Source organism: Podarcis filfolensis (genome assembly GCF_964270895.1).
Source record: "Podarcis filfolensis genome assembly, chromosome: 13".
Taxonomy (NCBI): Eukaryota; Metazoa; Chordata; class Lepidosauria; order Squamata; family Lacertidae; genus Podarcis; species Podarcis filfolensis.
The window spans coordinates 1,943,260-1,970,874 of record NC_139615.1 but is presented as its reverse complement, the minus strand read 5'-3'; the positions used below and the strand labels follow the sequence as shown (position 1 = coordinate 1,970,874).

The 27,615-nt window shown below is 50.5% G+C and overlaps 3 protein-coding genes across 3 annotated transcripts in view; 2 read left to right on the top strand and 1 right to left on the bottom strand.

The window, feature by feature from the left end:
* The window catches only part of ZAN (zonadhesin), a 60,260-nt gene extending 46,780 nt beyond the window's left edge, over positions 1-13,480 (top strand). The window contains exons 27-37 of the mRNA XM_083580739.1: positions 1,285-1,535; positions 2,867-2,996; positions 4,919-5,105; positions 6,845-7,006; positions 7,134-7,264; positions 8,139-8,338; positions 9,445-9,583; positions 10,843-10,995; positions 11,108-11,210; positions 11,536-11,570; positions 12,921-13,480. Of these exons, the coding sequence (XP_083436865.1) occupies positions 1,285-1,535; positions 2,867-2,996; positions 4,919-5,105; positions 6,845-7,006; positions 7,134-7,264; positions 8,139-8,338; positions 9,445-9,583; positions 10,843-10,995; positions 11,108-11,210; positions 11,536-11,570; positions 12,921-12,973 (1,544 nt within the window). The 3' untranslated portion in view covers positions 12,974-13,480. The remainder of the gene's footprint in view (positions 1-1,284; positions 1,536-2,866; positions 2,997-4,918; positions 5,106-6,844; positions 7,007-7,133; positions 7,265-8,138; positions 8,339-9,444; positions 9,584-10,842; positions 10,996-11,107; positions 11,211-11,535; positions 11,571-12,920) is intronic.
* Positions 1-25,913, bottom strand: part of TFR2 (transferrin receptor 2) — a 241,654-nt gene extending 215,741 nt beyond the window's left edge. Inside the window, exon 1 of the mRNA XM_083580909.1 lies at positions 25,714-25,913. The gene's annotated coding sequence lies outside the window, so the exon portion shown is untranslated. The remainder of the gene's footprint in view (positions 1-25,713) is intronic.
* Positions 18,200-18,975, top strand: TMEM203 (transmembrane protein 203). Its single transcript, XM_083581290.1, has one exon. The coding sequence runs from the start codon at positions 18,206-18,208 to the stop codon at positions 18,620-18,622; it is 417 nt and encodes a 138-aa protein (XP_083437416.1). The 5' UTR covers positions 18,200-18,205; the 3' UTR covers positions 18,623-18,975.
* Positions 25,914-27,615: the final 1,702 nt, after the last annotated feature.

Genomic DNA, 27,615 nt, shown 5'->3' with positions numbered 1-27,615 from the left:
TTGTGTGTTAATTGTGCAGACCTAAAGCCTAACTCATGGGGACGCAGGTGGCGCTGTGGGTTAAATCACAGAGCCTAGGACTTGCCGATCAGAAGGTCGGCGGTTCGAATCCCCGCGATGGGGTGAGCTCCCGTTGCTCGGTCCCTGCTCCTGCCAACCCAGCAGTTCAAAAGCACGTCAGAGTGCAAGTAGATAAATAGGTACCGCTCCAGCGGGAAGGTAAACGGCGTTTCCGTGCGCTGCTCTGGTTTGCCAGAAGCGGCTTAGTCCTGCTGGCCACATGACCCAGAAGCTGTATGCCGGCTCCCTCGGCCAGTAAAGCGAGATGAGCGCCGCAACCCCAGAGTCGGCCACGACTGGACCTAATGGTCAGGGGTCCCTTTACCTAAAGCCTAATTTGGCACTAGTGGTGGGGCTGAGAAAGATGCCGCGTTGCCAAGAACATAGGTGCCCATCGGTTGACAGAGAGGGTGGGGGAATCTCCCCTGCAATGGGGGCCTTGTCAAAAAGGGCTGTGATTCCGGAACGTCATGGCCTTATTACGGAGGGAGAAAACTGTATTTGTCAGGAATCGAAAATCCTGCCGATATTCACCCAGAAAGGTTGTCAGTGATATAGGCTTCAGATTTTTGAGAAAAAGTACAGGTGGGGCTGATGGGAATGTCAATCCGAGATACCTGGATGGTACCAGTTTAGGGCTGCGCTCCTTCTTATATAATAAAATATGGTTTACGTTTAGGGATATCATGGTTGTATTAAATTTATTTTTGCATTCCACCACCCCCAATTATCATTTTGAAGGAGCGTCTCCACCCCCATGGTTCTGCCCAGACACTGAGGTCCAGCGCTGAGGGCCTTCTGGCGGTTCCCTCACTGCGAGAAGTGAGGTTACAGGGAACCAGGCAGAGGGCCTTCCTGGTGGTGGCACCCGCCCTGTGGAACTCCCTCCCACCAGATGTCAAAGAGATAAACAACTACCTGACATTTAGAAGACTTCATAAGGCAGCCGTGTTCAGGGAAGCTTTTAATGTTTAATAGGTTATTGTATTTCGGTGTTTTGTTGGAAGCCGCCCAGAGTGGCTGGGGAAGCCCAGCCAGATGAGCGGGGTATAAATAACAAATTATTATTATTATTATTATTATTATTATTATTATTATTATTATTCAAAAAATAGCAATGCAATGGCTTGGCCTCAAGACACAGTAAGGACGTTTCCTCTGAGCATGTGCAGAATGCTCACCCGAAACTTTTTACTTTCCTAATTTGGCTCTCCTCCTTCCCAGGATTCCACCAGTGCGTGATTTCCGGAGACCCCCACTATAACACTTTCGACAACTTCGCTCACCACTTCCAGGGGCGCTCCACTTACACCTTGACCAGGACCCTGGGTGACCTTCCGGAGTCTCTCGAACCCCTCTCCGTGGCCGGCAGGAACCGCCGCCGCTTCCCTTTCCAGAGCTTCTCCTTCCTGCGTGAGGTCTACGTCGAGGTGTACGGCTACAGCATCCAGTTGTTGCAGGGGAGGAAGATGGCGGTGAGAGACGTGGAAAACCCTGCGAGGCTTTTTTGGGGGGGGGGTCCCTTCCGGCAGATCACTTGCCCCCTGAGCAAATGAGGACCCTCATTTCCACCTCCTCCTGCTCTTAAACACTGATGCCGTATGAGAAGCCAAACGTTGGAATATTCCAGACAGATAAAAGGAAGTCCATCTTTCTGCAATGCAGAGTTTCACTGTGGAACTCCGTGCCACTGGAGCCACTAACTTAGATGGCTTTAAAAGAGGATCAGACAGATTTGTGGAGGAGAAGGGGCACTGTGAGGACAGGGTGCTGGCTAGGAGCCACTGATAGCCCTCTCCTCCTCCATGGATTTGTCCAGTCCTCTTTTGAAGACATCTATGTTGGTGGCAATGGGTGGCACTGTGGGTTAAACCACAGAGCCTAGGACTTGCCGATCAGAAGGTCAGCAGTTCAAATCCCCACGACAGGGTGAGCTCCCGTTGCTCGGTCCCTGCTCCTGCCAACCTAGCAGTTTGAAAGCACGTCAAAGTGCAAGTAGATAAATAGGAACCACTCCGGCGGGAAGGTAAACGGCGTTTCCGTGCGCTGCTCTGGTTCGCCAGAAGCGGCTTCGTCCTGCTGGCCACATGACCCGGAAGCTGTGCGCCAGCTCCCTCGGCCAATAAAGCGAGATGAGCGCCACAACCCGAGTCGGCAACGACTGGACCTAAAGGTCATCGGTCCCTTTACCTTTACGTTGGTGGCAGGGAGTTCTGTAGTTTAATTATCTGTCCTAAATCGTCCAACATGCGGCTTAATGGGATGCCCAGAAGTTCTAGTGCAGGGGTCAGCAAACTTTTTCAGCAGGTGGCCAGTCCACTGTCCCTCAGACCTTGTGGGGGGACGGACTATATTGGGGGGGGGGAATGAATGAATTCCTATGTGCCACAAATAACCCAGAGATGCATTTTAAATAAAAGCACACATTCTACTCATGTACCGTATTTTTCGCTCTATAAGACACACCCGACCATAAGACGCACCTAGTTTTAGAGGAGGAAAACAAGAAAAAAAATATTCTGAATCTGCGCCGCTCCTCTCCAGCGAAGCGAAGTCAGAACAGCAAGAGGGATCGCTTCACAGCGAAAGCAGCGATCCCTCTTGCTGTTCTGGCTTCTGGGATAGCTGCGTAGCCTGCATTCGCTCCATAAGACACACACACATTTCCCCCTACTTTTTAGGAGGGAAGAAGTGAGTCTTATAGAGCAAGAAATACGGTATATCTTATATCTATCTCGCTTTTCAACATACTCTGGCTTCTCCTCAGATCGTATAAATCTTTCACCTTTTCGATTGCCCTTTCCAGGTAAATGGTGTGATGGTCACCACCCCGTACTCGCCCCGGGATGGGCTCCAGATCACCCAGAGAGGCCGCACCATCTGCGTGGAAACGGACTTTGGGCTCTCCGTATACTTTGACGGCCAGGATTTTGGTGGTGAGGATCAATGAGCACAAGGGGAGAAGGGGCTGCATCCTCCCTCCTGTAAGGTAATGGGGCTCACTCAGGAACATCAGGATCAGGCCGGGCCAGAAGCCACAAACTTAGCCTCGCGCCCACTCTGGCAGGCAGCATCTCTTTTTTTTCCAAATTTTTTTTATTGGTTTTCACACTATTATAAATAAACACATAAGACAAACAAATATAAATAATAGCCTTATTGAAAATGACACTTATTAACATTGTTAAGTGACTTCCTTGCATCCCCTTGGTTGAATTTCATTGCGTGTCCTTTTAACGGTTTTCCAAATCACAGTTCTGATAAAATTTAACTTAAACATTAACATCCTTAAATCTTCACCTTATGAAATTAAACATATTAATTCATCACTTAACATAAATAAAGTCCTAAGCCAATTAAGTATCTGCAAGCTGTTTCCAGTGAATTTAACTAAATAATCCTTAAATTTAATCCACTCTTCCTGGTACTCCTCCTCCTTCTGGCCGCGGACTCTTCCGGTCAGGTCGGCTAGCTCCGAAAAATCCATCGTCTTCATCTGCCATTCTTCTATCGTTGGTAATTCTTGGGTTTTCCACTTTTTAGCTAACAAAATACGAGCAGCAGTTGTGGCATACAAAAATAATTCAACATCTTTCTTGAGCAATTCCAAACCTGCTATTCCAAGAAGAGAGACCTCTGGTTTCTTTATAAATGTATATTTCCACATTGTTTTCAATTCATTATAGCGGCAGGCAGCATCTCAGAGTGGGTTTAAGGGCAGTGGTGCTGTTTCACCCAGCTCAGGCAAAACTGTTCAACTGGCAAACTATTTCGTTAAAATAGTTAAATACAATAGAATTCTAGAGTTAGAAGGCACCCCTAAGGGCCATCTACTCTAACCCCCTGCAGTGCAGGAATCAAATGAAAACAGCCGTACCTTGGATCCCGAACGCCCTGGAACTCGGACGTTTTGGCTTCCAAACACCGGAAACCCAGAAGCGATTGTTCCGGTTTGCGAACGTTCCTTCGGAACCCGAACGTCTGACGGGGCTTCTGTGGCATCTGATTGGCTGCAGGAACTTCCTGCAGCCAATCAGAACCCACAATTTGGTTTTTGTACGTTTTGGAAGCCGAACGGACTTGCGGAACGCATTCCGTCCGACTTCCAAGGTACGGCTGCACATAAATGGCTGCACATCGAAGTTGTAGAATAGGTGTTGAGTACAGTAAAGGCTTTCAAAATCTGAATATGTGCATGAAAGAACCTAAGGAAGGGAAATGATTGAAGGACAGATGTAAAGGCGAGCAAGATAACTAAGAGACGTGCAGTGAATGCGGTGGAAGTCTTTTATAATATTTTAACTAGGTTATTGTAATGTTTGAAGCATGACTTTGGTAATATTGGTTATGAAAAGTATTTTTCTTCTACTTTTCTTTTGTCTTTTAGTCTGCATTTTGGAAAGCTTCTATATAAACGTGTTTACAGTGTTATGTATTGTTCTTTGGTTCTTTTTCTTTTCTTGTAAAATTCAATAAAGAAAAAAATTACCGTATTTTTTCCTCTATAAGACTCACTTTTTCCCTCCTAAAAAGTAAGGGGAAATGTGTGTGCGTCTTATGGAGCGAATGCAGGCTGCACAGCTATCCCAGAAGCCAGAACAGCAAGAGGGATTGCTGCTTTCGCTGCGCAGCGATCCCTCTTGCTGTTCTGGCTCCTGAGATTCAGAATATTTATTTTTCTTGTTTTCCTCCTCCAAAAACTAGGTGCGTCTTGTGGTCTGGTGCGTCTTATAGAGCAAAAAATACGGTGCAAAATCCGAATATGTGGAAGGCTCAAAGATTGTCCCCCCCCCAAGTGGTCTAGGGCTGCCCCCATTTGGGCACTGCGTTCACCCCTCTTTCTCTCCACCCCACCCAGAGATCGTCCTCCCCAGCACCTATCGGAACTACGTGGGAGGGCTCTGCGGGAATTACGACGGGCAGCGGAACAATGAGTACATGAAACCCGACAGAACGTGGACCCGGAGCCTCAACACCTTTGGGAACAGCTGGGAGGTCATGGTCCCCAGCAGAGAAAGGGAGGCTGGCAGCCACCCTCGCATCAGGTCAGCACCCGGCACACCTCTTGTCCCTCATACATAATAATAATAATAATAATAATAATAATAATAATAATAATAATATTTATACCCCGCCCATCTGGCTGGGCTTCCCCAGCCACTCTGGGCGGCTTCCCAAAAAATATTAAAATACTGTAATACATCAAACATTAAAAGCTTCCCTAAACAGGGCTGCCTTCAGATGTCTTCTAAAAGTCTGGTAGTTGTTTTTCTCTTTGACATCTGGTGGGAGGGCGTTCCACAGGGAGGGCGCCACCACCGAGAAGGCCCTCTGCCTGGTTCCCTGCAACCTCACTTCTTGCAGGGAAGGAACTGCCAGAAGGCCCTCGGAGCTGGACCTCAGTGTCCAGGCAGAACGATGGGGGAGGAGACGCTCCTTCAAGTCTACTGGACTGAGGCCGTTTAGGGCTTTGAAGGTCAGCACCAACACTTTGAATTGTGCTCGGAAACGTCCTGGGAGCCAATGTAGGGAGCCAAGACTGGAGTTATGTGGTCTCGGCGGCCGCCCCCAGTCCCCAGTCTAGCTGCTGCATTCTGGATTAGTTGCAGTTTTCGGGTCACCTTCAAAGGTAGCCCCATGTAGAGTGCATGGCAGTAGTCCAAGCGGGAGATAACCAGAGCATGCACCACTCTGGCGAGACAGTCTGCGGGCAGGAAGGGTCTCATTCTGCGTACCACGTGGAGCTGACAGACAGCTGCCCTGGACACAGAACTGACCTCTGCCTCCATGGACAGCTGTGAGTCCAGAATGACTCCCAGGCTGCGCAACTGGTCCTTCAAGGGCACAGTTGCCCCATTCAGGACCAGGGAGTCCTCCACACCCGCCCGTTTCCTGTCCCCCAAAAACAGTACTTGTCATGCATGGCTTCTCCCTCATTCAGCAGTTAGTCTCCAAACAAGAAGCAGAGAGCTGGGTCTCAAACTACCTAGAGAACCAGACCTTGCTGTTAGCAGACAGGGTCCAGGGCTCTGATAACACTATGCTGAGCAAAACAGAGCAAAAACCATAGCCCTATGCGGCCTAGGACCCACGTACCTACGGGACCGCCTCTCCCGGTACGCCCCACGGAGGACCTTAAGGTCCACAAATAGCAACACTTTGGAGGTCCCAAGTCGCAAGGTTGGTCTCAACTAGGGCCAGGGCCTTTTCAGTAGTGGCCCCGTCTTGGTGGAGCGCTTTGTCACAAGAGACCAGGGCCCTGCGGGACTTGACATCTTTCCGCAGGGCCTGCAAGACAGAGCTGTTCCGCCTGGCCTTCAGTTTGGACTCAGTCTGACCCTTATGTTTCCCTCCCCTTATGGTTTTGATTTATGGGCCACTTTTAAAATGAGGCTGCATTTTAAATTGCATTTCAACCTGTATTTTACATTGGTTTTCTTTCCCCCTTCCCCTATTATGTTTTTAGTATGATTTTATTGGTGTTAGATGCCCTGAGCCTGGCTTTGGCCGGGGAATAAATAAAAATTATTATTATTATTATTATTATTATTATTATTATTATTATTATTATTTATAATTTGAGATCATTTTGAGAACAGGATGCTGGGTCATATGGGAGTTTGGATAGACTAAAAGGGGCCCCTTTGGCCTGATCCTGCAGCTCTTCTTATGTTACGAGGAGAAAGGAACAGGGACCGTTTGCCTTTCTCAGCTCAGAGCAGGGAGACATCCAACCAAACATACAGAGGGCAAAACTCCTTCTCTTCTTCTTCCCCCCACAAAGGCGTGAGGAACCATCAGATGAAGTCGAGTCCGGCTTTGAAATCGCCTGCACCCCGGAGCAGCTGATATCTGTCAACGGGACGGGCGTCTGTGGGGCCCTCTCTGACCCCCAGGGGCCGTTCTCCGCCTGCCACGCCGTCCTGTCGCCCAGCCCTTTCCAAGAGTGAGTGTGCCCAGAGCGCAGGCGTGGGCGGGCGGCTGGGAAGGGAGCGCGTCCGTGTGCAAGCTGACGCAAGCGCGCATTTGTGCGCAAGAGAGCCCATCTCCTTCCTTCTCTCTCCACACCCCAGGAACTGCGTGTACGACCTCTGCGCTCTCATGGGCGACACTGAGCTCTTATGCCAAGATTACGATGCCTATGCCAAGCTCTGCCAGGAGGAGGGGGTCACGCTGGGAGCCTGGAGGCAGAAGACGGGCTGCGGTAAGAGAATCCCCCATCCAAAAGAACCTATCACACGCCCTTCCTTGCCCAGCTGCAACACAACAGCCATGCCATGCTGCCAGCCGGTCTTGCACTGTCATAGCTGCTGCTGCTGCTGCCACCCTTCTGCTTCTTCCTGTGCCCCCCAATATTAGGGGAATTTTAAAAAGGCCATTTCCGTAGCACTCCTGAGTCCAATCTGCAGCCTAGCATGCCACACTCTGGTCACTTGAAATGCCAACCCTAAACTCCCGGTAGCCTGAATGCCAAGTGCCCGGGCAGTTGGGGATTCCGAAACCCTGAGGTTGGCAAGCAAGCAACCTGTGGCGCCCGTCCTGTGGAACTCCCTCCCACCAGATTTCAAAGAGTACAACAACTACCAGACTTTTAGAAAACATCTGAAGGCTTTTAGGGAAGCTTTTAACGTTTGATGCATTACTGTATTTTAATATTTTGTTGAAAGCCGCCCAGAGAGGCTGGGGAAGCCCAGCCAGATGGGCGGGGTATAAATAAAAAAATATTATTATTATTTCCTCCCCTCGTGAGAGGGATGCGCGACAGCCTCCCTTGGGGCCGGAGCTGTCCTCCATTTCTCCTCCTTCACAACCCCTTACCCCTCGGCCGAGGGCCCCATGTCCGGAGCATGGGGCCACATCCGGGCCCCACACCCCAGAAGGTAGGGCCCAGACCAGTGGGTTCAAATGACAAGGAAGGAGATCCTCTCCGATTGAGTCTGTTCCCCTGCTCTTATCGCCAGAAAGTTCATCCTCGGGTTTGTCTGGAATCCCCTTTATTGTCATTTAATTCCGACAGAGGCTCTTCTTCTTCTTCTTCTTTTAAACCTTCTACCACCCACCCATCTTGTCCCCCGCAGAGATCTCGTGTCCGCCTCACACCACCTACAAATCTTGCATGACTGCCTGCCCCGACAGCTGCGCCAACATGGCCGCCCAGTCGGAGTGCGATGCCCCTTGCGTGGAGGGCTGCGCTAGTGACCCCGGCTACGTCCTCAGCGGGCTGGACAGCGTCCCCTACAACCAGTGCGGCTGCACTGACAACAACCAGTATTATCAGGTAGGCGGGGAGGAATAGGGAGGAACCCCCCGGCTGCCGCCGGTCAGTTGTGTGGTTCTGAATCCTGGAAACCGCAGGAGGAGAGCAGGGCGCAACGGATCAGCCGCTGTGAATCTGGTTAAGGGAGAGACTCAAGCCTGGGTGTACCTAGAGCAGAGGCCAGCAAACTTTTTCAGCAGGGGGCCGGTCCACTGACCCTCAGACCTTGTGGGGGGCCGGACTATACAGTGGTACCTCAGGTTAATTCGTTCTGGAGGTCCGTACTTAACCTGAAACTGTTCTTAACCTGAAGCACCACTTTAGCTAATGGGGCCTCCCGCTGCTGCTGTGTCGCCGGAGCACGATTTCTGTTCTCATCCTGAAGCAAAGTTCTTAACCCGAGGTACTATTTCTGGGGTAGCGGGGTATGTAACCTGAAGCGTATGTAACCCGAGGTACCACTGTATTTTGAAAAAATATATATGAATGAATTCCTATGCCCCACAAATAACCCAGAGATGCATTTTAAATAAAAGCACACATTCTACTCATGTAAAAACACGCTGATTCCCGGAACATCTGCGGGCCGGATTTAGAAGGCGATTGAGCTGGATCCAGCCCCCAGGCCTTCGTTTGCCTACCCATGACCTAGAGGTTGGCTAGGATGGGCGCAGGGCCTCAAAAATCACAGCTCTCCACTCTGGCTCAGAGGGGCTAGGAGCCTGCCTGCCTGCCTGCCTGCCCGCTCTCCTGACTGGTCCTCCAGCGCTCTGGATGGCAACCGGGCAAGGTGTGCAGGCTTCTCTGGGCGCCTTGGCAGAGGAATCTGGTTGGTGGTGTGGGTTGTTGCAGCAGCGCTGGAGGGCCCCCTCCCGAGTTGGCCGCAAAGATGGAGGGCAGAAAGATGGAGAGAGCTGATGAAAGTTAAAGGAAGGAAGGAGGCAGCGAGCGGAGGGAGGCATGAAATCACTGGCCGAGTGCCAAATGGTTTTGAGCAAAGGTTTTCAGTTTCTGGTGCATGGTCCCTTCCGGTTTTGGCAGTGCCAATACAGCTTCTTGCAGAGTGTGGCCAGCTGCTTTCCCAGAGTGGCACTGATATTCTTCCCCGCACCCCGGTTTCTCCCCAGATCAACGACACTTTCTTAACGGAGGACTGCTCCAAAAGATGCACCTGTCGCAATACGGGGACCCTGGACTGTGAGCTTGTGGCCTGCGCCAAGGGGGATGTCTGCGCCGTGGTAAACTTCACCCGCGGATGCTACAGAGGTGAGAAAGGCTTGGTTAGGGACGAGGTGGGAGGAGAGGGTTGAGCCAGCAACGTGATGCAGCAGCAAAAAAGGCTAATGCTGTTCTAGGCTGCATCAACAGAAGTCTAGTGTCCTGATCAAGGGCAGTCTTAAAGGTAAAGGGTAAAGGGACCCCTGACCATAGGTCCAGTTGTGACCGACTCTGGGGCTGCGGCGCTCATCTTGCTTTATTGGCCGAGGGAGCCGGCATACAGCTTCCGGGTCATGTGGCCAGCACAAATTTCCGGGTCATGTGGCCAGCACAAATTTTCACAAATTCCAGTGTTACGAGAGAGGGAGGAAGCTGTTTTCTCTGCGTCTGCTTTCTCAGGGCCAGGCATAATTTTAAAAACTTCTATTATGCTGCCTCTCACTTGCCTTTTCTCCAAACTAAAACCCCCCAAATGCTGCAGACTTTTCTTCCTAGGGGAGTCGCTCCAGCACCTTGTTTTCGTTGCCATAAGAACATAAGTCTTGGTTGACCACAAACTTGACATGAGCCAACAGTGTGACGCGGCAGCTAAAAAAGCCAATGCAATTCTGGGCTGCACCAATAGGAGTATAGCATCTAGATCAAGGGAAGTAATAGTGCCACTGTATTCTGCTCTGGTCAGACCTCACCTGGAGTCTTGTGTCCAGTTCTGGGCACCACAGTTCAAGAAGGATACTGACAAACTGGAACGTGTCCAGAGGAGGGCAACCAAAATGGTCAAAGGCCTGGAAACTGAGCCTCAAGAGGAATGGTTGAGGGCATTGGGTACGTTTAGCCTGGAGGAGACTGAGAGGGGATAGGATTTCCCCTCTGAAGGGCTGCCAGATATTTATCAGAAAATCGTAAGAGTTGGACACCCAATACAACCCCCCGCAAGCCAAGAATCCAAACGGATTAAAGCACACATCAACATTCTACATACTCGGTTTGGCTGGCCGAAATGAGCATGTTTTCAGCAGGTGGCGAAAAAATGTGCAGCAAAGGAGCCTGACTGGTCAGTCAATTGGGGGAGTTCCAAAGGCTGGGTGCTGCTGCCGCCCTGAAAGATTGATTTATGCACGGCTGTTGTGTGCTGCCTGCGACGGTGCCATCACCGTTAAAAGCAAAGTCGCCAACTGATGTGGAAACGGTAGAAAGAGTAGAAAAGAATCTGGAAACAGAGCACTTCCCCCATCTCTGGGTGGGCCACAAAGTGGACTGACGGTGGTCTCTCCCCTCCCCAAAAACACACGTTTCTTCCTTTGCAGAGAGTGCCTGCCTCCGTAACAATTGCCAGAACGAAGGAGTGTGTCAGGACACCTTGGAAGGCTCCCTCGGCTACGTCTGCGTTTGCACAGAGGGCTACAACGGAACCTACTGCGAGACTGCCTACGATGTACAGCCCCCATCCCCCTCGACAGGTAACAAGTCCCTGCCGCTACCCGCCCTAAAAAACACACACACGCAGCCCCTGTCAGGCCATTAATTAATCCACCCCTCTTCCTCCCGCTTTCGCCCTCTGCTCCCATCCAGATGACAACAATTTGACAGTCATCCTCATCGGAGTCCTCGTTCCTCTCGCGTTGATCCTGATGGTGGTGACAGGCATCTGCATCTATCGGCAGCGGAGGAGCAGGTATGGGCAGGGCAGAGCAGGCACAATGGGTCTGAGGGGGTCCGGTTGCCTCCTGCGGGCACTGGGGGGCTCAGGGCAACAGGAGAGAGGGGGTTTCAGAGGAGCAAGGCGTTCATATTAGTACGCAACTCCCTTAACAACTCGGAAGACATTTACCTACGAGATCGCCACATGCGCTCACTCCGATTGGCAGAATTGGTACTTTTGCGAGTGGGTTGGACCCGATGATCCTTTGGGTCTCTTCCAGCTCTCTGACTGCCCACCTCACACCCCAAATCTCCTCAAATGTCCTGTTCTGATGTGCTTCTCTTTTCCTCCTGTGTAGGCGGGAACACGGCATGCTTGCCTTGTCAGATCCAGGTGAGTTGAGAGCAGGAGGAATCCCTGGTGTATATTATTATTATTATTATTATTATTATTATTATTAATATTAATATTAATATTAATATTAATGGAGTTTATCCATCTTCTATCTGGTGGTATCAGGGTGGTTCACAGAATAAAATCAAGATATAAAAGCACAAAATACCTAATGAAAATAAAAGAACAACCCAATAGTCCAACCCCCCCCAACACATTTTAAAAGATCAACCAAGGCCTGGTTGAAAAGGAACATTTTTGCCTGGCGCCTAAAGGTGTATAATGAAGGCACGAGGCGAATTTCCCTAGGGAGAGCATTCCACAGACGGGGAGCCACTGCAGAGAAGGCCCCGTTCTCATGTTGCCACCCTCTGGACCTCTAAAGGCAGAGACACACAAAGAGGGCCTCAGAAGATGATTTCAGGGTAGGTTCATACGGAAAGAGGCGGTCCTGAGCCGTTCAAGGCTTTATTGGTCAAAAGCAGCACTCTGAACAGCTGCCTCAAGGCTCCACCCCAGAGTCAGCTGCACCCAAGAACGTAAGAAGAGCCCTATATAGCTGGATCAGCCCCGTGGCCCATCGAGTCCTGCATCCTGTTCTCAGAGTGACCAAACAGCTGCCCCTTATGAGAAACCCACAAGCGCAAGAGCTACATTCTCCCCTCCTGCTGTTTCCAGCATCTGGTTTTCAGAAGCATCGCTGCCTCCAGCTCTGGAGGCAGAACGTAACCACCCTGGCTAGGAGCCATCAATAGCCCTCCCCTCCTCCATGCATTTCTCTTTGGAAGCCCATCTAAGTTGGTGGCCATAGCTGCCGCCTCAATGACTCCTTGGGGGCCCTTCCAGCTTTACAACCTTATGGCTCTGTTCTTCAAGCCCAGGGTGCTCTTACAGCACTCAGTATTATTATTTAGTGCTTATTTATTTATTTATTTATTTATTATTTAGAGAGCCAGTGTGGTGTAGTGGTTAAGAGCGGTAGTCTCGTAATCTGGGGAACCGGGTTCGCTTCCCCGCTCCTCCACATCCAGCTGCTGGGTGACCTTGGGCCAGTCCCACTTCTCTGAAGTCTCTCAGCCCCACTCACCTCACAGAGTGTTTGTTGTGGGGGAGGAAGGGAAAAGGAGAATGTTAGCCGCTTTGAGACTCCTTCGGGTAGTGATAAAGCGGGATATCAAATCCAAACTCCTATTTCATCCACATACTCCCCTCTTGATTGTGGAAAAGTGCAAAGAAGTTTGCAAAAAGAACAAATAGGATTATTAACGAAAGCGTTTGCAGAAACAGCTCTGTCCTGCACACCAAGGAAGTCGGCTTGGGTCTTGGTATCATTAATTATTTCTTTTTCAGGCCAAGGCAGGTCTCCTCCTTCCATGACTGCCGACAAGACCACTCACTTCTGACTTCCGCCCCAGATCTATTGCTGAAAATATTCCTTCCCCCTCACGCACCCTGGGTGGGAACCATCAAGATCTGACCTTTCTAAAGCCGGGTTGCTGAAGGTGCAGAGGCACTGCAAATAAAGTCTGCCCCCGCACCCCACCTGCCTTCGCTTCCAGGAGTCTGTCTGGTCAGGTGAAGGAAAATCAGAGGAAGTGGAGATTGGAGACACACGACAACCCATTCGCCACCCTGGCATCTGCTGACGCACCTTTCCCTCCCTCTGGGCTCTGTGATGCTTCTAGACTTGGTGATCCCATGAGGAATAGGCTTGGCAACCCAAATTCTGCTGGAGCCCCCATTCCCAGCCAGCTGCTCATAGCTCCCCACCCTACCCTTGCTGTGGGGCCATCACACCTCATCCCACACAGGCCACCCCTTTCTGGGCAAGGGAAATGGCGCTGAATTGTGTCCGGAACACCAAAGAAAAATTAATAAATGAATGCAAATAAAAGCCTTCCTCTCCAGCACAGCATCTCTCCTTGAGCATTTCCTTTTTTTAAAAAAATAATTTTTATTAACTGGCCAATCACATCAAATTAAATCACATCACATAAATTCCAAATTACAAAGCCAAATTTTTAAATTTTGTTGGGGGAACCCATACTTCAAGATCCAAAGGGGGATTCAGATCATCTTATTACTGCGTTAATGTCCAAATCAGTCCCAATCAGTCCAAACAAAATTCATAATTCTATCCAGTCTTATCTTGGTGTTTCCACATCATATCTTGTTCATATAGTTTCTATTTTTCCTTTACGATCTCTTCTGTTAGTCTCCTTAAGCCAATAAGCAAAATAATAATCCTGTGTGGATTTCCCGTTCCTCCACTAAGTCCAGATGGTTTCCATATATCTCCTTCGTAGATAACATCGCTCTTTCCATCATAAATTTGGCATTTGTCGCTCTTAAATCCCACCGAGAAGTTGATCCACGATATGTAAACAACTCTATTTCTCTCTTTCTCCTCCCAGACCCAAGAGCTCCAACAATGCCTCCCAAAATGGCGACGGCATTTTTAACTGCGTCATTCCAAAACTCTTAGCTTTCCAGCTTCATCTTGAAACATTGCTTTGGTTCGAAAGTTTATCTCCACACAGCCTTAAATCCACAGCTTAAGTCCTTCGTTTCTGACTCATTAGGGGAGGGGATTCTTGTTAAATCACATAAGAAAAAGGAAGGCAGGTTTTTTCCCCCCTCCCCCCTCAGTCATACCGTATCTTGACGTATCTTCTCATATTTTATTCTTGTCTTGTTATCAGAGATCTCTTCTGTCAGCAGTCTTTACTCCCCTTTTTCCTTGAAGCATGTGCAATTTATCTCGTCCAAATTGTTTCTTTTGAAGATGCTTGCAACTAGCGGCGCGAATCAGGGACGGCGTCCAGGAGTGCCGGAATCCCACAGGAGGGCTTTGTGCCTAGTGCCCCCACCCCCACAAATTTGGGGGTGGTATAGGGCACAGCAGGCAAGGGCCGTCCCCCCCACAATCCTGGGGGGGTTAAGGAGGCTAATTACCCCCATCATAGCCTCCAAATTACCTCGTGTGGGTTGGAGAGATGTTATTGTCAGCCATCTTCCGATGCGCCACCTAGCATTTCCTTCCTGTTATGCAGTGGCAAAAGAGGCTAATGCTTTTCTAGGCTGCATCAGCAGAAGTCTGGTCAGACCCCACCTGGAGCCTAGCTGTCAACATTTCCCATTTTTAAAGGGAAATTCCCTTATTCCGAATAGGATTCCTTGCCAGAAAAGGGAAAAGTTGACAGCTATGACCTGGAGTCCTGTGCCCAGTTCTGAACACCTCCGTTTCAGAAGGATATTGACAAGTTGGTTTGTGTGCAGAGGAGGGTGGCCAAGATGATGACAGGTCTGGAAACTGAGCCTTGTGAGGAATAGCAGAGGGAGCTGGGTATCTTTAGCCTGGAAAAGAGGAGACAGAGAGGTGATAGGAGGGTAAAGGTAAAGGGTCCTGTTGTGACCAACTCTGGGGTTGCGACGCTCATCTCGCTCTATTGGCCGAGGGAGCCGGCGTGCAGCTTCCAGGTCATGTGGCCAGCAGGACTAAGCCGCTTCTGGCGAACCAGAGCAGCGCACGGAAACGGCGTTCACCTTCCTGCCAGAGTGGTACCTATTTATCTACTTGCACTTTGACGTGCTGTCGAGCTGCTAGGTTGGCAGGAGCAGGGACAGAGCAACGGGAGCTCACCCCGTCGCAGGGATTTGAACCGCCGACCTTCTGATCGGCAAGTCCTAGGCTCTGTGGTTTAACCCACAGCGCCACCCGCGTCCCTGATAGGAGAGTCATCTTCAAATATCTGAAGGGCTGTCACATGGAAGGTAGAGCAAGCTTGTCCCCATTGTAAACAAAATCTCGCCTTCTTCCCTAATGGGGTATCCAAGAGCCTGTATAGAGTCCTTGAGTGGGTTCCCTATCGGTAGGAGAAAAGAACAGAGGCCAACCAGAGAATATTGAGAACAAAGCAGCTAGTAAGCCTGATCTTTATCAAAGCTGTTGCAACAGGGTGCTCCCCTCAAAAGCAGGGAAGGAGGAGGACCCAGAACCAAGGTGTGCCTGCCCTTATATCGACATTTTTAATTCCCTGCCCTGGAGCTCAAGACCACCCCTCCATACATCATACCTGCATCACAGAAAAGGCGGTCTACAACAGAAATCCGAGTGCCTTGTTTTTACCCTGTCTGCCAGGTTATCTGATAATGCCTTATCTGATTGCCTTTCCTGGTAGTTTGGCCATTCCTTTGAGATGGTGATAACCCAATTCCTGAGACGATGGGAAGGTTCCCTCACCCCCTCCCTCCCTCCTTGCAGAGAAAACATTTGGTCAGTTTGGGGGTCAAAATGGTTTCAGGGCGCCCCCCGCCCTGCTCCAGACATGCGGGCCACACATCTATGCATGTGCCTGGCTGGCACATTCACAAACATTTATTATATATATATAAAAGACCTTACATTTTTTATTACATCCCAAGGGAAGGACTTGAACCAACAGATTCATATCACAAGAGGAATTCTGTCCAAACATTAGGAACAACTTTCTGAGGGTGAGAGCCCTCCGACGTGGAACGGAAGATGGCAGGTTCCCTCCTTCATTTTTAACACTTAAAAGGCAGTTTTAAAACCAACATTAAAATATCACAACAAACCTGAGATTTTAAAGAGAGGCTGGATGGCTTACTGCCTGGGATTCTTTCGCTGTGATGCCTGCATTTTTAAAATTTATTGAATTTATATACCCAGGGGTTTACAGAATAAAATCAAGACATAAAACCACAAAATATGTAATAAAATAATAAACAGCAACCTGTTACGGTAAAAATCTGGGTGCGAGGCTGCTCTGCCACCCAGCTCGTCGGACTAAGTCCGCGGGTCCCTGCGGAGAAAAATGAGCTCAGCCGGAGACAGGAGCAAGATGCAGAAGATCCACGTTTATTGCGCAACAGGTTCAAGGCGAGATTGAACAGCGAGAAAGGGGTGACATAAACTTTTGAAACTTCCCTCCATGTCCCAGAATACAGTGCAAAATACATCCCAGTTACATCATGAATGCATTAAAGAGAGGTTGGGTTACACAGGATTAACATATGGAGGAGGGAGGGGGAAATATGCAGAGCTGGAGATATGCGCAGATAAGCACATCCTGATGAGAAGACAATGGTCCATGTACTGGCATTTCCTGGAGGCAGAGTGATTTGACAGGATTAGGGTCTTGACACCTTGCTTGAGGGATTATGGAGGACAGGGGAGGTGTGATGGGGTCCTAGAGAAATTGAGCAAATTGGTACATTGATTTTCTATGAATTTTATAGATTTTAGTCCCTTTTGACATTGACAATTGGAAATAAATTGATATATTGTAGCGAAGAAGAAGAAGGTGAAGAAGACATGCCCCCCCTTCCGTATCAAACCCAAGAGCATCGCAGGGGGTTAGAGTGGGTGGCCCTTGGGGATTCCTTCCAACTTCAGCTCTGTGATTCTATCATTCCCTTCCTGCAATTAGCTGCTCCGTCTGCAGCTGCATAGCGTGGATTTAACTCCAGAAACTGGCAAGGAGCCTTTAGGCAGAGGGCGTCTCCTTACTGGCCAGCCCTCCTTTCCCTTTTTTTGGGGGGGGGGAAGAATGCATAGACAGGATGAGCCTCCTGGTGCAACCCCCACCCCCTGCTCCAAGGGCGCGGATCCTGCGCCCTCGCCCGCCACACGCGCATCCAGCCCGGCCATTGCTATCCCCTCATAGCCTTGCTCCCAGGGCCCCTCCCCCAACCGCAGCACCGCTCAGCCAACAAGGCCGTGGCTGCTGCCTCATTGGTGACGAAACACGCAATTAGCACCATTAGCAGCGATTCCTGCCCTGCGGGGGAGAAGGGGTTGGACTGGATGACCTTTGGGGTGGCCCTTTCAACGCTAGGATTCCAGCAAACGGGTCGCCGCGCAGGCGCAGAGCCGCGTTTCTCCTCCTGAGGCGACGCTGTTCCCGCCGTTCTTTTCACAGCAGCGCGCCGGAAGCCGACTTCCGAGACCGGAAACGGGTCAGCCGCGCAGGCGCAGCTGAGACGGCTGAGGCGATTCCGTCCCAGCCTTATTTCACCCGCGGCGCGCCGGAAACGGCCTTCGGCGACCGGAAGCGTCTCTCCGCGCAAGCGCAGAGAGGCGTTTGCCCCCCTGAGGCGGCTGAGGCGATTCCCTCCCCGCTTTATTTCACTCGCAGCGCGCCGGAAACGTTCCTCCGCGCAGGCGCAGAGAGGCGTTTCTCCTCCTGAAGCGACTGAGGCGATTCCCTCCCCGCCTTATTTCACCCGCGGCGCGCCGGAAGCCGCCTTCGGTGACCGGAAGCGTCTCTCCGCGCAAGCGCAGAGAGGCGTTTGCCCCCCTGAGGCGGCTGAGGCGATTCCGTCCCCGCCTTATTTCACCTGCGGCGCGCCGGAAACGGCCTTCGGCGACCGGAAACGTTCCTCCGCGCAGGCGCAGAGAGGCGTTTGCCCCCCTGAGGCGGCTGAGGCGATTCCGTCCCCGCCTTATTTCACTCGCAGCGCGCCGGAAACGTTCCTCCGCGCAGGCGCAGAGAGGCGTTTCTCCTCCTGAAGCGGCTGAGGCGATTCCCTCCCCGCCTTATTTCGCGCGCCGGAAACGGCCTTCGGCGACCGGAAGCGCGCCTCGGCGCCGGCTTGTCGCGGCTGAGGCGATGCTGTTCTCGCTGCGGGAGCTGGTTCAGTGGCTGGGCTTCGCGCCCCTGGAGCTGCTCCTGCAGGCGCTGGCGCTGCTGGCCGCGTCGGCGCTGCTGGTGCTGAAGGCGGACGGCGGGGAGTCCGGGGCGGCGCTGAGCTGGTGGGCGGTGCTGGCGGCCTTCTTCGCGGCCGACGGGCTGAGCGCCTACTTCAGCACCATCGTGTCGGTGCGGCTCTTCCAGGACGGCGAGAAGCGGCTGGCGGTGCTGCGGCTGCTGTGGGTGCTGACGCTGCTGAGCCTCAAGTTCGTCTTCGAGGTGCTGCTGGGCCAGAAGCTGGCGGGCCAGAGCCGGGAGCTGTGGTTCGGGCTGCTGCTCTCGCCCGTCTTCATTCTGCTGCAGCTGCTGATGATCCGGGCCTGCAGGGTCAACTAGGGGCCGGGGGAGGGAGGGGAGGACGGAGCCTGGCCAGGAGGAGGACAGGGAAAGCGAAATAGAAGGCCGGGGAAAGGAGACGAAGGCAAAGGAAAGAAATCGAGAGAAAGGCAAGCACACCAGACACACACACCCCACGTCCACCTGCAGCAGCGGCTGAGCACAGAGAGAGGAGGCGGAAGAAAGCAAAGCACGCATGCAGCAGCTGAGCGCTTGGATCTGGCCCAGAGAGAAGAGGCGGAGGAGAGCGAAGCAACGACCACCCCCACCGTCCCCCAACACACACCTGGGAGAGGAGGTGGAGGAGAGAGAGGCAAGGCCAAGCAAGAAGGCTGTCCACACCCGCCACACCGGCAAAGGAAAGAAATCGAGAGAAAGGCAAGCACACAAGACACACACACCCCACGTCCACCTGCAGCAGCGGCTGAGCACAGAGAGAGGAGGCGGAAGAAAGCAAAGCACGCATGCAGCAGCTGAGCGCTTGGATCTGGCCCAGAGAGAAGAGGCGGAGGAGAGCGAAGCAACGACCACCCCCGCCATCCCCCAACACACACCTGGGAGAGGAGGCGGAGGAGAGAGAGGCAAGACCAAGCAAGAACGCTGTCCACACCTGCCGAGCGCTCGGGACTGTGCCGCAGAGAGGAGGTGGAGGAGAGCAACGCAAAGCAAACGCACAAACACGGCTCTGGCCTGCTGCCCCGGCTGAGCTCTCGGGGCCCGCCTAGAGAGAGGAGGCAGCGGCAGGGCTCGGCTCCTCTTCCACGGCCACCTATCCAAAGCGCCCTGATGATGCTTCCCGCTGCGCCATTACGGCAAGGAACTGCGTCCGCCCTGCATGTACCAGGGTGACTGCTTTTGCGTCCTCGCTTGGACCCTGCAGTGCTGCCCTCGGACCCTCTGCCGTCCCGTGAGCCTGTCGGACCCTCCCTCCCCCCAAAAAAAGGTTGCACCCCTGTGGTAGTTATTTAAGAATAAAAACACACAACCCGGGAGAAATATTAGCAGCGATCTCTGAATTGCAGGTGGTTGAACTAGACGACTTTTGGGGTCCTTCCAACTCTGTGATGATTCTGTGGACACTTTATCTTTCCCCATCCTGGAATGGCCATTGTGTGCATCCCGCCAGCTCCTACATTCCTGGTATCGTAGAGCAAAAGCAAGTTTGCCAGCGTTCTCTGAACATGTGCAGTTTTGCAATTTATTTATTTTTAGGACACTTTATCATTGTACCACCGGGAATAAAATGAAGCCTTCCGGCCCTTTCAAGTCTGCCCTGATACTAGAAAGGTTTACTTGAGAGTGGAAGGATGGCACCAGTTTGTTTAGAAAAACAATAAAAGTTTAAAAAATAAAAAAATGAGGGCCTGCAGTTGTGTTACATGCCTAAGCCCTCGGCTCACTTTCTTCCCTGATAGCATCTCTAGGTCAGGCTGGTCATGTCCCCCACCTGAAACCACAGAGAGCCCCTGCTGCCAGTCAGGTTAAGAGAAAAACAGGAGCACAGGAGGCTGTCTTATACTGAGTCAGGCCATTGTGGTCCATTTTGGTCAGTGTTGCCTTTGTTGTTGTTGTTGTTTAGTCGTTTAGTCATGCTCGCCTCTTCGTGACCCCCTGGACCAGAGCACGCCAGGCACTCCTGTCTTCCATTGCCTCCCGCAGTTTGGTCAAACTCATGCTGGTAGCTTCGAGAACACTGTCCCACCATCTCGTCCTCTGTCCTCCCCTTCTCCTTGCGCTCTCCATCTTTCCCAACATCAGGGTCTTTTCCAGGGAGTCTTCTCTTCTCATGAGGTGGCCAAAGTCTTGGAGCCTCAGCTTCAGGATCTGTCCTTCCAGTGAGCACTCAGGGCTGATTTCCTTCAGAATGGAGAGGTTGGATCTTCTTGCAGTCCCTGGGACTCTCAAGAGTCTCCTCCAGCACCAGAATTCAAAAGCATCCATTCTTCGACAATCAGCCTTCTTGATGGTCCAGCTCTCACTTCCATACATCACTACTGGGAAAACCAGAACTTTAACAGTGTTGCCTTTACAGGCTGGCAAAAGCAGCGGCTCTCTCTAGGTTTTCAGAGCAGTCATCTTTTCCAGCCCCAGCTGGGAGATGCCGACCGAACCTCTGCACCTTCTGCATGCAAAGCAGGTGCCCTGTCCCTGAGTTGTGGTTCTTTGCTTCAAATAAAGCCAAGTTTCTAGCTCTCATGATTCCAGATAAAGGACTGCATTAAACAGGAACACTGGGAGCTGCTTTAAACTGAGTCGGACCGTTGATCGGTTCAGCTTAGTATCGTCTGCAATGACAGGCAGCAACTGTCCAGGATTCTGGACAAGGAATCTTCCGCAGCCCTTCCTGGAGGGCCTGTCGGGGACTGAACCCGGAGAAGTTCTGCGTGCTAAGCAGACACTCTGCCCCTGAGCTACAGCCCTCCCAGTTCTGAGCTAGATGTTGCCATTAATAATAATAATAATAATTTTTATTTATAAGCCGCCCTCCCCAGCCAAGGCCGGGCTCAGGGCAGCTAACAAGCAATAATAAAAATAAGTTGGATGAATACAACTTAAAAACAAAATTAAAATACAACATTAAGATATTGAAACATTAAAATATTAAAATGTAGCCTCATCGCAGGAGGAGAGACGAAAAGAAAAAAGAAAGGGGGAGGGAATCAAATTGGCTCCAAGCCGAAGGCCAGGCGGAACAACTCTGTCTTACAGGCCCTGCAGAAAGAAATCAGATCCTGCAGGGCCCTGGTCTCATGAGACAGAGCGTTCCACCAGACCAGGGCCAGTACTGAAAAGGCCCTGGCTCTGGTTGAGGCTAATCTGACTTCCTTAGGGCCCGGGACCACTAGGGTGTTGCTATTTATGGACCTTGAGGCTCTCTGTGGGGCAGACCGGGAGAGGTGGTCCCGTAGGTATGAGGGTCCTAGGCCGTTAAGGGCTTTAAAGGTCAAAACCAGCACCTTAAATCTGACCCTGTACTCCACCGGGAGCCAGTGCAGCTGGAAAAGCACTGGGTGAATGTGATCCCATGGCAGAGACCCCGTGAGGAGCCTCGCTGCAGCATTCTGCACCCGCTGGAGTTTCTGGGACAGCTTCAAGGGCAGCCCCGCGTAGAGCGAATTACAGTAGTCAAGCCTGGAGGTGACCATCGCATGGATCACTGTGGCCAGGTTATTATTTATTAAATTTGTATATGACCCTTCACCTGTAGATCTCAGGTTGGTTCACAACATAAAATTACAACACAGGCAACGACCAATTTATGCACGTCCAATTAACATGCGATTGTGCACATGCCTATCACGGCGACCTGGAAGTGGCCGGAAAATGGAAGGGCGGCCTTATGCATGCTCTGCTATCACACGCAATGACCTGGAACGCAACCCCTATGCAAATCAGGGGTTGCCTGTATTTTTTAAAAAAACAGGTGGCTTTTAAACTAAGGTTGGGAGGACATCTGTAGGAGATTCTCTGAGCTGGAACCTTGGGAGGCACTTCCAGCTTTACAAGTCTGTGATGCTACGATCCTATTACCAACATCAACCACAGCAGGCCTTGGGGTGCCAGTGACAAGGGGCCTGTTTGCTGCTGCCCCCACCCCCTGCCTTTTGGGGTGACCCTGGACTGTGGCTGCGGAGGTTCAGCCACCCTTGCACCACCCCAAACATCTGTCTTCGCTGCCACCTACGCAGCTGGCAGCCCCAGCGCCTCCTTCCTGTTTCAACATTAACCACCAGTCATGATTCACAGGAAAGAAAACCCACAAAGGCCGTTGTGCAAAGCCAAGCCGATTGACTGCTGACAATCCTTGCACAGCACAAAATAGACACAGATACATAAGTGCATAAGTCTGAAATAGTATGGAGAGCAAGTCTAAAACCATGTTTAGCCTCCAGCTGACCTCCAGTCACAGAGCAGGAATTCTTCCGGGGCCTCCCCTCTGCAAAACTAGTTTAACATGTTTGGAGAGCTTTCTGAACTGACCTGTCAAAGAGCAGATATCTATGTGAACAAAGCAGATATCTACCGTATTTTTTGCTCTATAAGACTCACATTTTTCCTCCTAAAAAGTAAGGGGAAATGTGTGTGCGTCTTATGGAGCGAATGCAGGCTGCACAGCTATCCCAGAAGCCAGAACAGCAAGAGGGATTGCTGCTTTCGCTGTGCAGCGATCCTTCTTGCTGTTCTGGCTTCTGAGATTCAGAATATTTTTTTTCTTGTTTTCCTCCTCCAAAAACTAGGTGCGACTTGTGGTCTGGTGTGTCTTATAGAGCGAAAAATATGGTAAATAGTCTTTGAATTTCCTCCATTCCTCCTGGTACTCCTCCTCCTTCTGGTCGCGGACTTGTGGTCTGGTGCGTCTTATAGAGCGAAAAATACGGGTATGTATGAATCCTTGACTATGGATTCTGGAGTCAAGGTATTTGGCATTTCAAAAGGATGCCAGGAATTAGCAGGTATTGCCAGACATCTTCATTGACAGACTCATAAGTATGTCGGAGAAACACGAACTCTGAGCATGTAGGACCCATTTTGTAATGCGTCTGGAGTGGTCTTTCTGTGACGGGCGATCACTATCCAAGGGTTTAAAAACTGCAACACACGGGCTCTCCCCACCTCCTCGCAAGGAGGGAAGCGAGGAGACGGTTGCAACAGACCAATAAAGGTCAGCAGCTTTCTTTGCATCCTTGGTAGCCTCCATTTGTATCTCTGACCATCAGTGGACCTACGAGGGACCTAAAGTCCCTTCGTGGGGAGTTGGGCTGTGAAAGCCAACCCCAGTTCTCTAGCAACACAGACAAACGGGCCTTTTCCATGCCCTGTTCTCTGCCAGCTTCCCTGGGCTGCAGAGAAACCAGCTGCCAGGCTCCAGCCAAGAAACTGGGTTTGCGGGCAAATGGGCCCAGGATGGCACCAAGCTATAGTCAGGTTCAGAAATGAGTCACTCTATGAACAGGATGCTGGACTAGAAGGGCTACGGGCCTGATCCAGCAGGCGCTTCTGTTCTTATGGCAACCCAAACAAGGTGCTGGAGCGACTCCCCTAGGAAGAAAAGTCTGCAGCATTTGGGAGTTTTTAGTTTGGTCCCATCACCTCCTGGCAAATAGAAGGGGAAGAAATGGAGGCAGTGAGAGATTTTACTTTCTTGGGCTCCATGATCACTGCAGATGGTGACAGCAGCCACGAAATTAAAAGACGCCTGCTTCTTGGGAGAAAAGCAATGACAAACTTAGACAGCATCTTAAAAAAGCAGAGACATCGCCTTGCCAACAAAGGTCCATATAGTTAAAGTTATGGTTTTCCCAGTAGTGATGTATGGAAGTGAGAGCTGGACCATAAAAAAGGCTGATCGCCGAAGAATTGATGCTTTTGAATTATGGTGCTGGAGGAGACTCTTGAGAGACCCATGGACTGCAAGAAGATCAAACCTCTCCATTCTGAAGGAAATCAGCCCTGAGTGCTCACTGGAAGGACAGATCCTGAAGCTGAGGTTCCAAGACTTTGGCCACCTCGTGAGAAGAGAAGACTCCCTGGAAAAGACCCTGATGTTGGGAAAGATGGAGGGCACAAGGAGAAGGGGACGACGGAGGACGAGATGGTGGGACAGTGTTCTGGAAGCTACCAGCATGAGTCTGACCAAACTGCGGGAGGCAGTGGAAGACAGAAGTGCCTGGCGTGCTCTGGTCCAGGGGGTCACGAAGAGGCGGACACGACTAAACGACTAAACAACAACAAAAGTTTGGAGAAAAGGCAAGTAAGAGGCAGCGTGATAGAAGTTTTTAAAATTATGCCTGGCCCTGAGAAAGCAGATGCAGAGAAAACACTGGAACTTGTGGAAATCCAATGCAGCTGAATGTTGAGAGATTCAGGATAGATAAAGTCCTTCACATGGCACAGAGCTAAACTGTGGAACTCCCTCCTGCAGCAGGCAGGGAGTGCCACCAACCTAGATGGCTTTAAGAGAGGATTGGGCAAATTTCTGGAGGAGAGGACTAGCAATGGCTACTTGCCATGATGGCCAAACTTTGCCTGCACAGTTGAAGGCAGAGATACGTCTGAACACCACTTGCTGTGTAGCAGGAACCCGCCCCCCAATCATTCAGTTTGTACAAACTTCACACACACTCACACACACTACATACGCTACACTTCTGTTATAAATTCATAGAAAATCAACCATACATCGGATTTGCACTGTTCCACTTTTATTTTACTCCATGAAGGAAGGACTACAAAATGGGGAAGGTTTGATATAGGGCAGCCATAATCCTTGAGCATACCAGTACATACGCAGGAGCCCTGCCCAGTTGCTATGCCAACCCTGATGGTCCGAGACAGAAGACCATCAAGATCACAAAGAACTTGCATATGGGAGTGGATTCAGCACAGACTGGAACAAAGGACAATAATCAGCTCTTCCCTCTGGGGGGCAGGAAACTGCAAACTCCCCTCTGTCACCTGGAAAGTACTCATGGGGAGGGGGAAAGGGGGAACCAGCCAGGTGACAGGACACTCAGGTTACCACCACAACTCCTCCCTCAACCCCTCCTTTCTGTGATGTATGCATGATGTTTCTGGGGGTGGGCTTGATCTACAGGGTGGGAATTTCAAAAGTCTTTATAAGACCTTGCACACCATTTTTTCTGTGTCTTTCCTCTCTCCTGCAAGTGAGGGGAGCACCCTGTTGCAACAGATCAATAAAGGCCAAGCCTACAGGCTGCTGTTTTGCTCCAAGTAATCCTGGTTGGTATCTTTGCTTTTGTCCAAAGGAGCCCTCAGATTTTTCCGTTAACAGCTGGAAACTGCAGGAGGGGAGAGAGTTCGCTCTCATGCTCAAATCCTGCATGGGGGCTTCCCATAACGCGTGTCTTGTGCTTGAACCCTCTTTGCTGATCGGCCGCACCAGATTTAGGGTGGTGCGGGTGGTTCCCCTGCACAGGGTGTTGAGCCAAGTGGGCACAAAACAGAAGATCCACCATTAAGAATATCCATTTTGGGGCACCAAATCTTGCCCTTGCGCAGGGCTCCATATTACGAAATATTACCAAAGCCCACCCCCTGCTGGTCGGCCACTGTGAGAAGAGAATGCTGGCCTATTATTGTGTTTTCCACTTTGGGGCTATTAAAATTCGTGCAGATGGCAGATGAAGATGATGGACTTTATGGAGCTGGCTGATCTCACCGGGAGAATCCGCGACCAGAAAAAAGAGGAATATCAAGAAGATTGGAAGAAATTTAAAGATTATTTGAATAAATATTGTAATATTAAGGATTAGTAGTTACTTGGAAGTACTAAATAGGCCTAGGATTAAATAAATAAATGTGATATGGAATGTTAAGAAAAGTTAAGAAATTTGATTAGAATCAGAATATTGTTTTTTGAATAATGATATTGGAACTGATACATTCAGTAACAAGGAAATTCAGACGGAAGAGATTAGAGGAAGTCAAGTAGTACGGTACGTTTATGAAGTTCGAAGTTTAATTAATTAACTTTTACTGTTTATGTGCTTGTGGTTATATTTTTGGTTATTATTTGTTATATTTGTTTTATTTCTTTTTTCTTTTTCTTTTTTGTTTCATTGGTTTTAAAGTATGTGTTGTATTTGTTTGAAACTTAATAAATATTATTGGTGGGGAGGGAGAGAATGCTGGCCTAGATGGGCCCCCCTTGGCATGATCCAGCGGCCTGGCTCTTATTGCATTCCTAAATTCTCCCCCTCTCCCTTTCATTAATCTGCAGAACACATTATCCTGCAGAGTCGGACGCCCGGTGCAGTTATCTTGAAGGGCTGTTAGCAAGGCCACTGGGTTATCGCGGTATCTTATCCGTGGGGCAATTGAGCCTGCCTGTGGCTTGGCTCTTATCGCACCAGATTGATAACCTTGGCCAAGGCAACTGCATTACAAGCCAAGGGGTGTGGAAGGGTGCAGCGGGCCTGGCCTGCAGGAGGCGCACAATCTCTTGCTGAACAGCTATGCAACGGACGCCAACAGGGCCAGAAATGAATCCATGCAACAGGGCGATGAATCCATCACACTCGTTTTCAATGGGGGTTTTGCTTGCATGCAGAGTGGAAATCTGTGCATGCTCGATGGATAAACACACATTCCTACGTGCCCCTGCAAATCCCCCCTCCCCCTGCAGATGAATAATATCTGCCTGGTAGATTTGATGCTGTGTGTAGTGTCACCTCCCCTAGCCTGAGGGCTGGTGGGAGTTGTAGTTCAAAAAACAGAGGGCACCAGGTTGGGGGAGAGGCTGATTTAAGTGGTTTTGGCTGGGGCTAAGGCACTTTTTCGTTTTTAAATTCTGTCATGTGCACAATGGAGGAGTGTGTCTGTTGTTGTTGTTTAGTCGTTTAGTCGTATCCAACTCTTCGTGACCCCCTGGACCAGAGCACGCCAGGCCCTCCTGTCTTCCACTGCCTCCCGCAGTTTGGTCAAACTCATGCTGGTAGCTTCGAGAACACTGTCCAACCATCTCGTCCTCCGTCCTCCCCTTCTCCTTGTGCCCTCCATCTTTCCCAACATCAGGGTCTTTTCCAGGGAGTCAAGTCTTCTCATGAGGTGGCCAAAGTCTTGGAGCCTCAGCTTCAGGATCTGTCCTTCCAGTGAGCACTCAGGGCTGATTTCCTTCAGAATGGAGAGGTTTGATCTTCTTGCAGTCCATGGGACTCTCAAGAGTCTCCTCCAGCACCAGAATTCAAAAGCATCCATTCTTCAGCAATCAGCCTTCTTTATGGTCCAGCTCTCACTTCCATACATCACTACTGGGAAAACCAGAGCTTTAACTATACGGACCTTTGTTGGCAAGGTGATGTCTCTGCTTTTTAAGATGCTGTCTAGGTTTGTCATCGCCTTTCTCCCAAGAAGAAGGCGTCTTAATTTTGTGGCTGCTGTCACCATCTGCAGTGATCATGGAGCCCAAGAAAGTAAAATCTCTCACTGCCTCCATTTCTTCCCCTTCTATTTGCCAGGAGGTGATGGGCCCT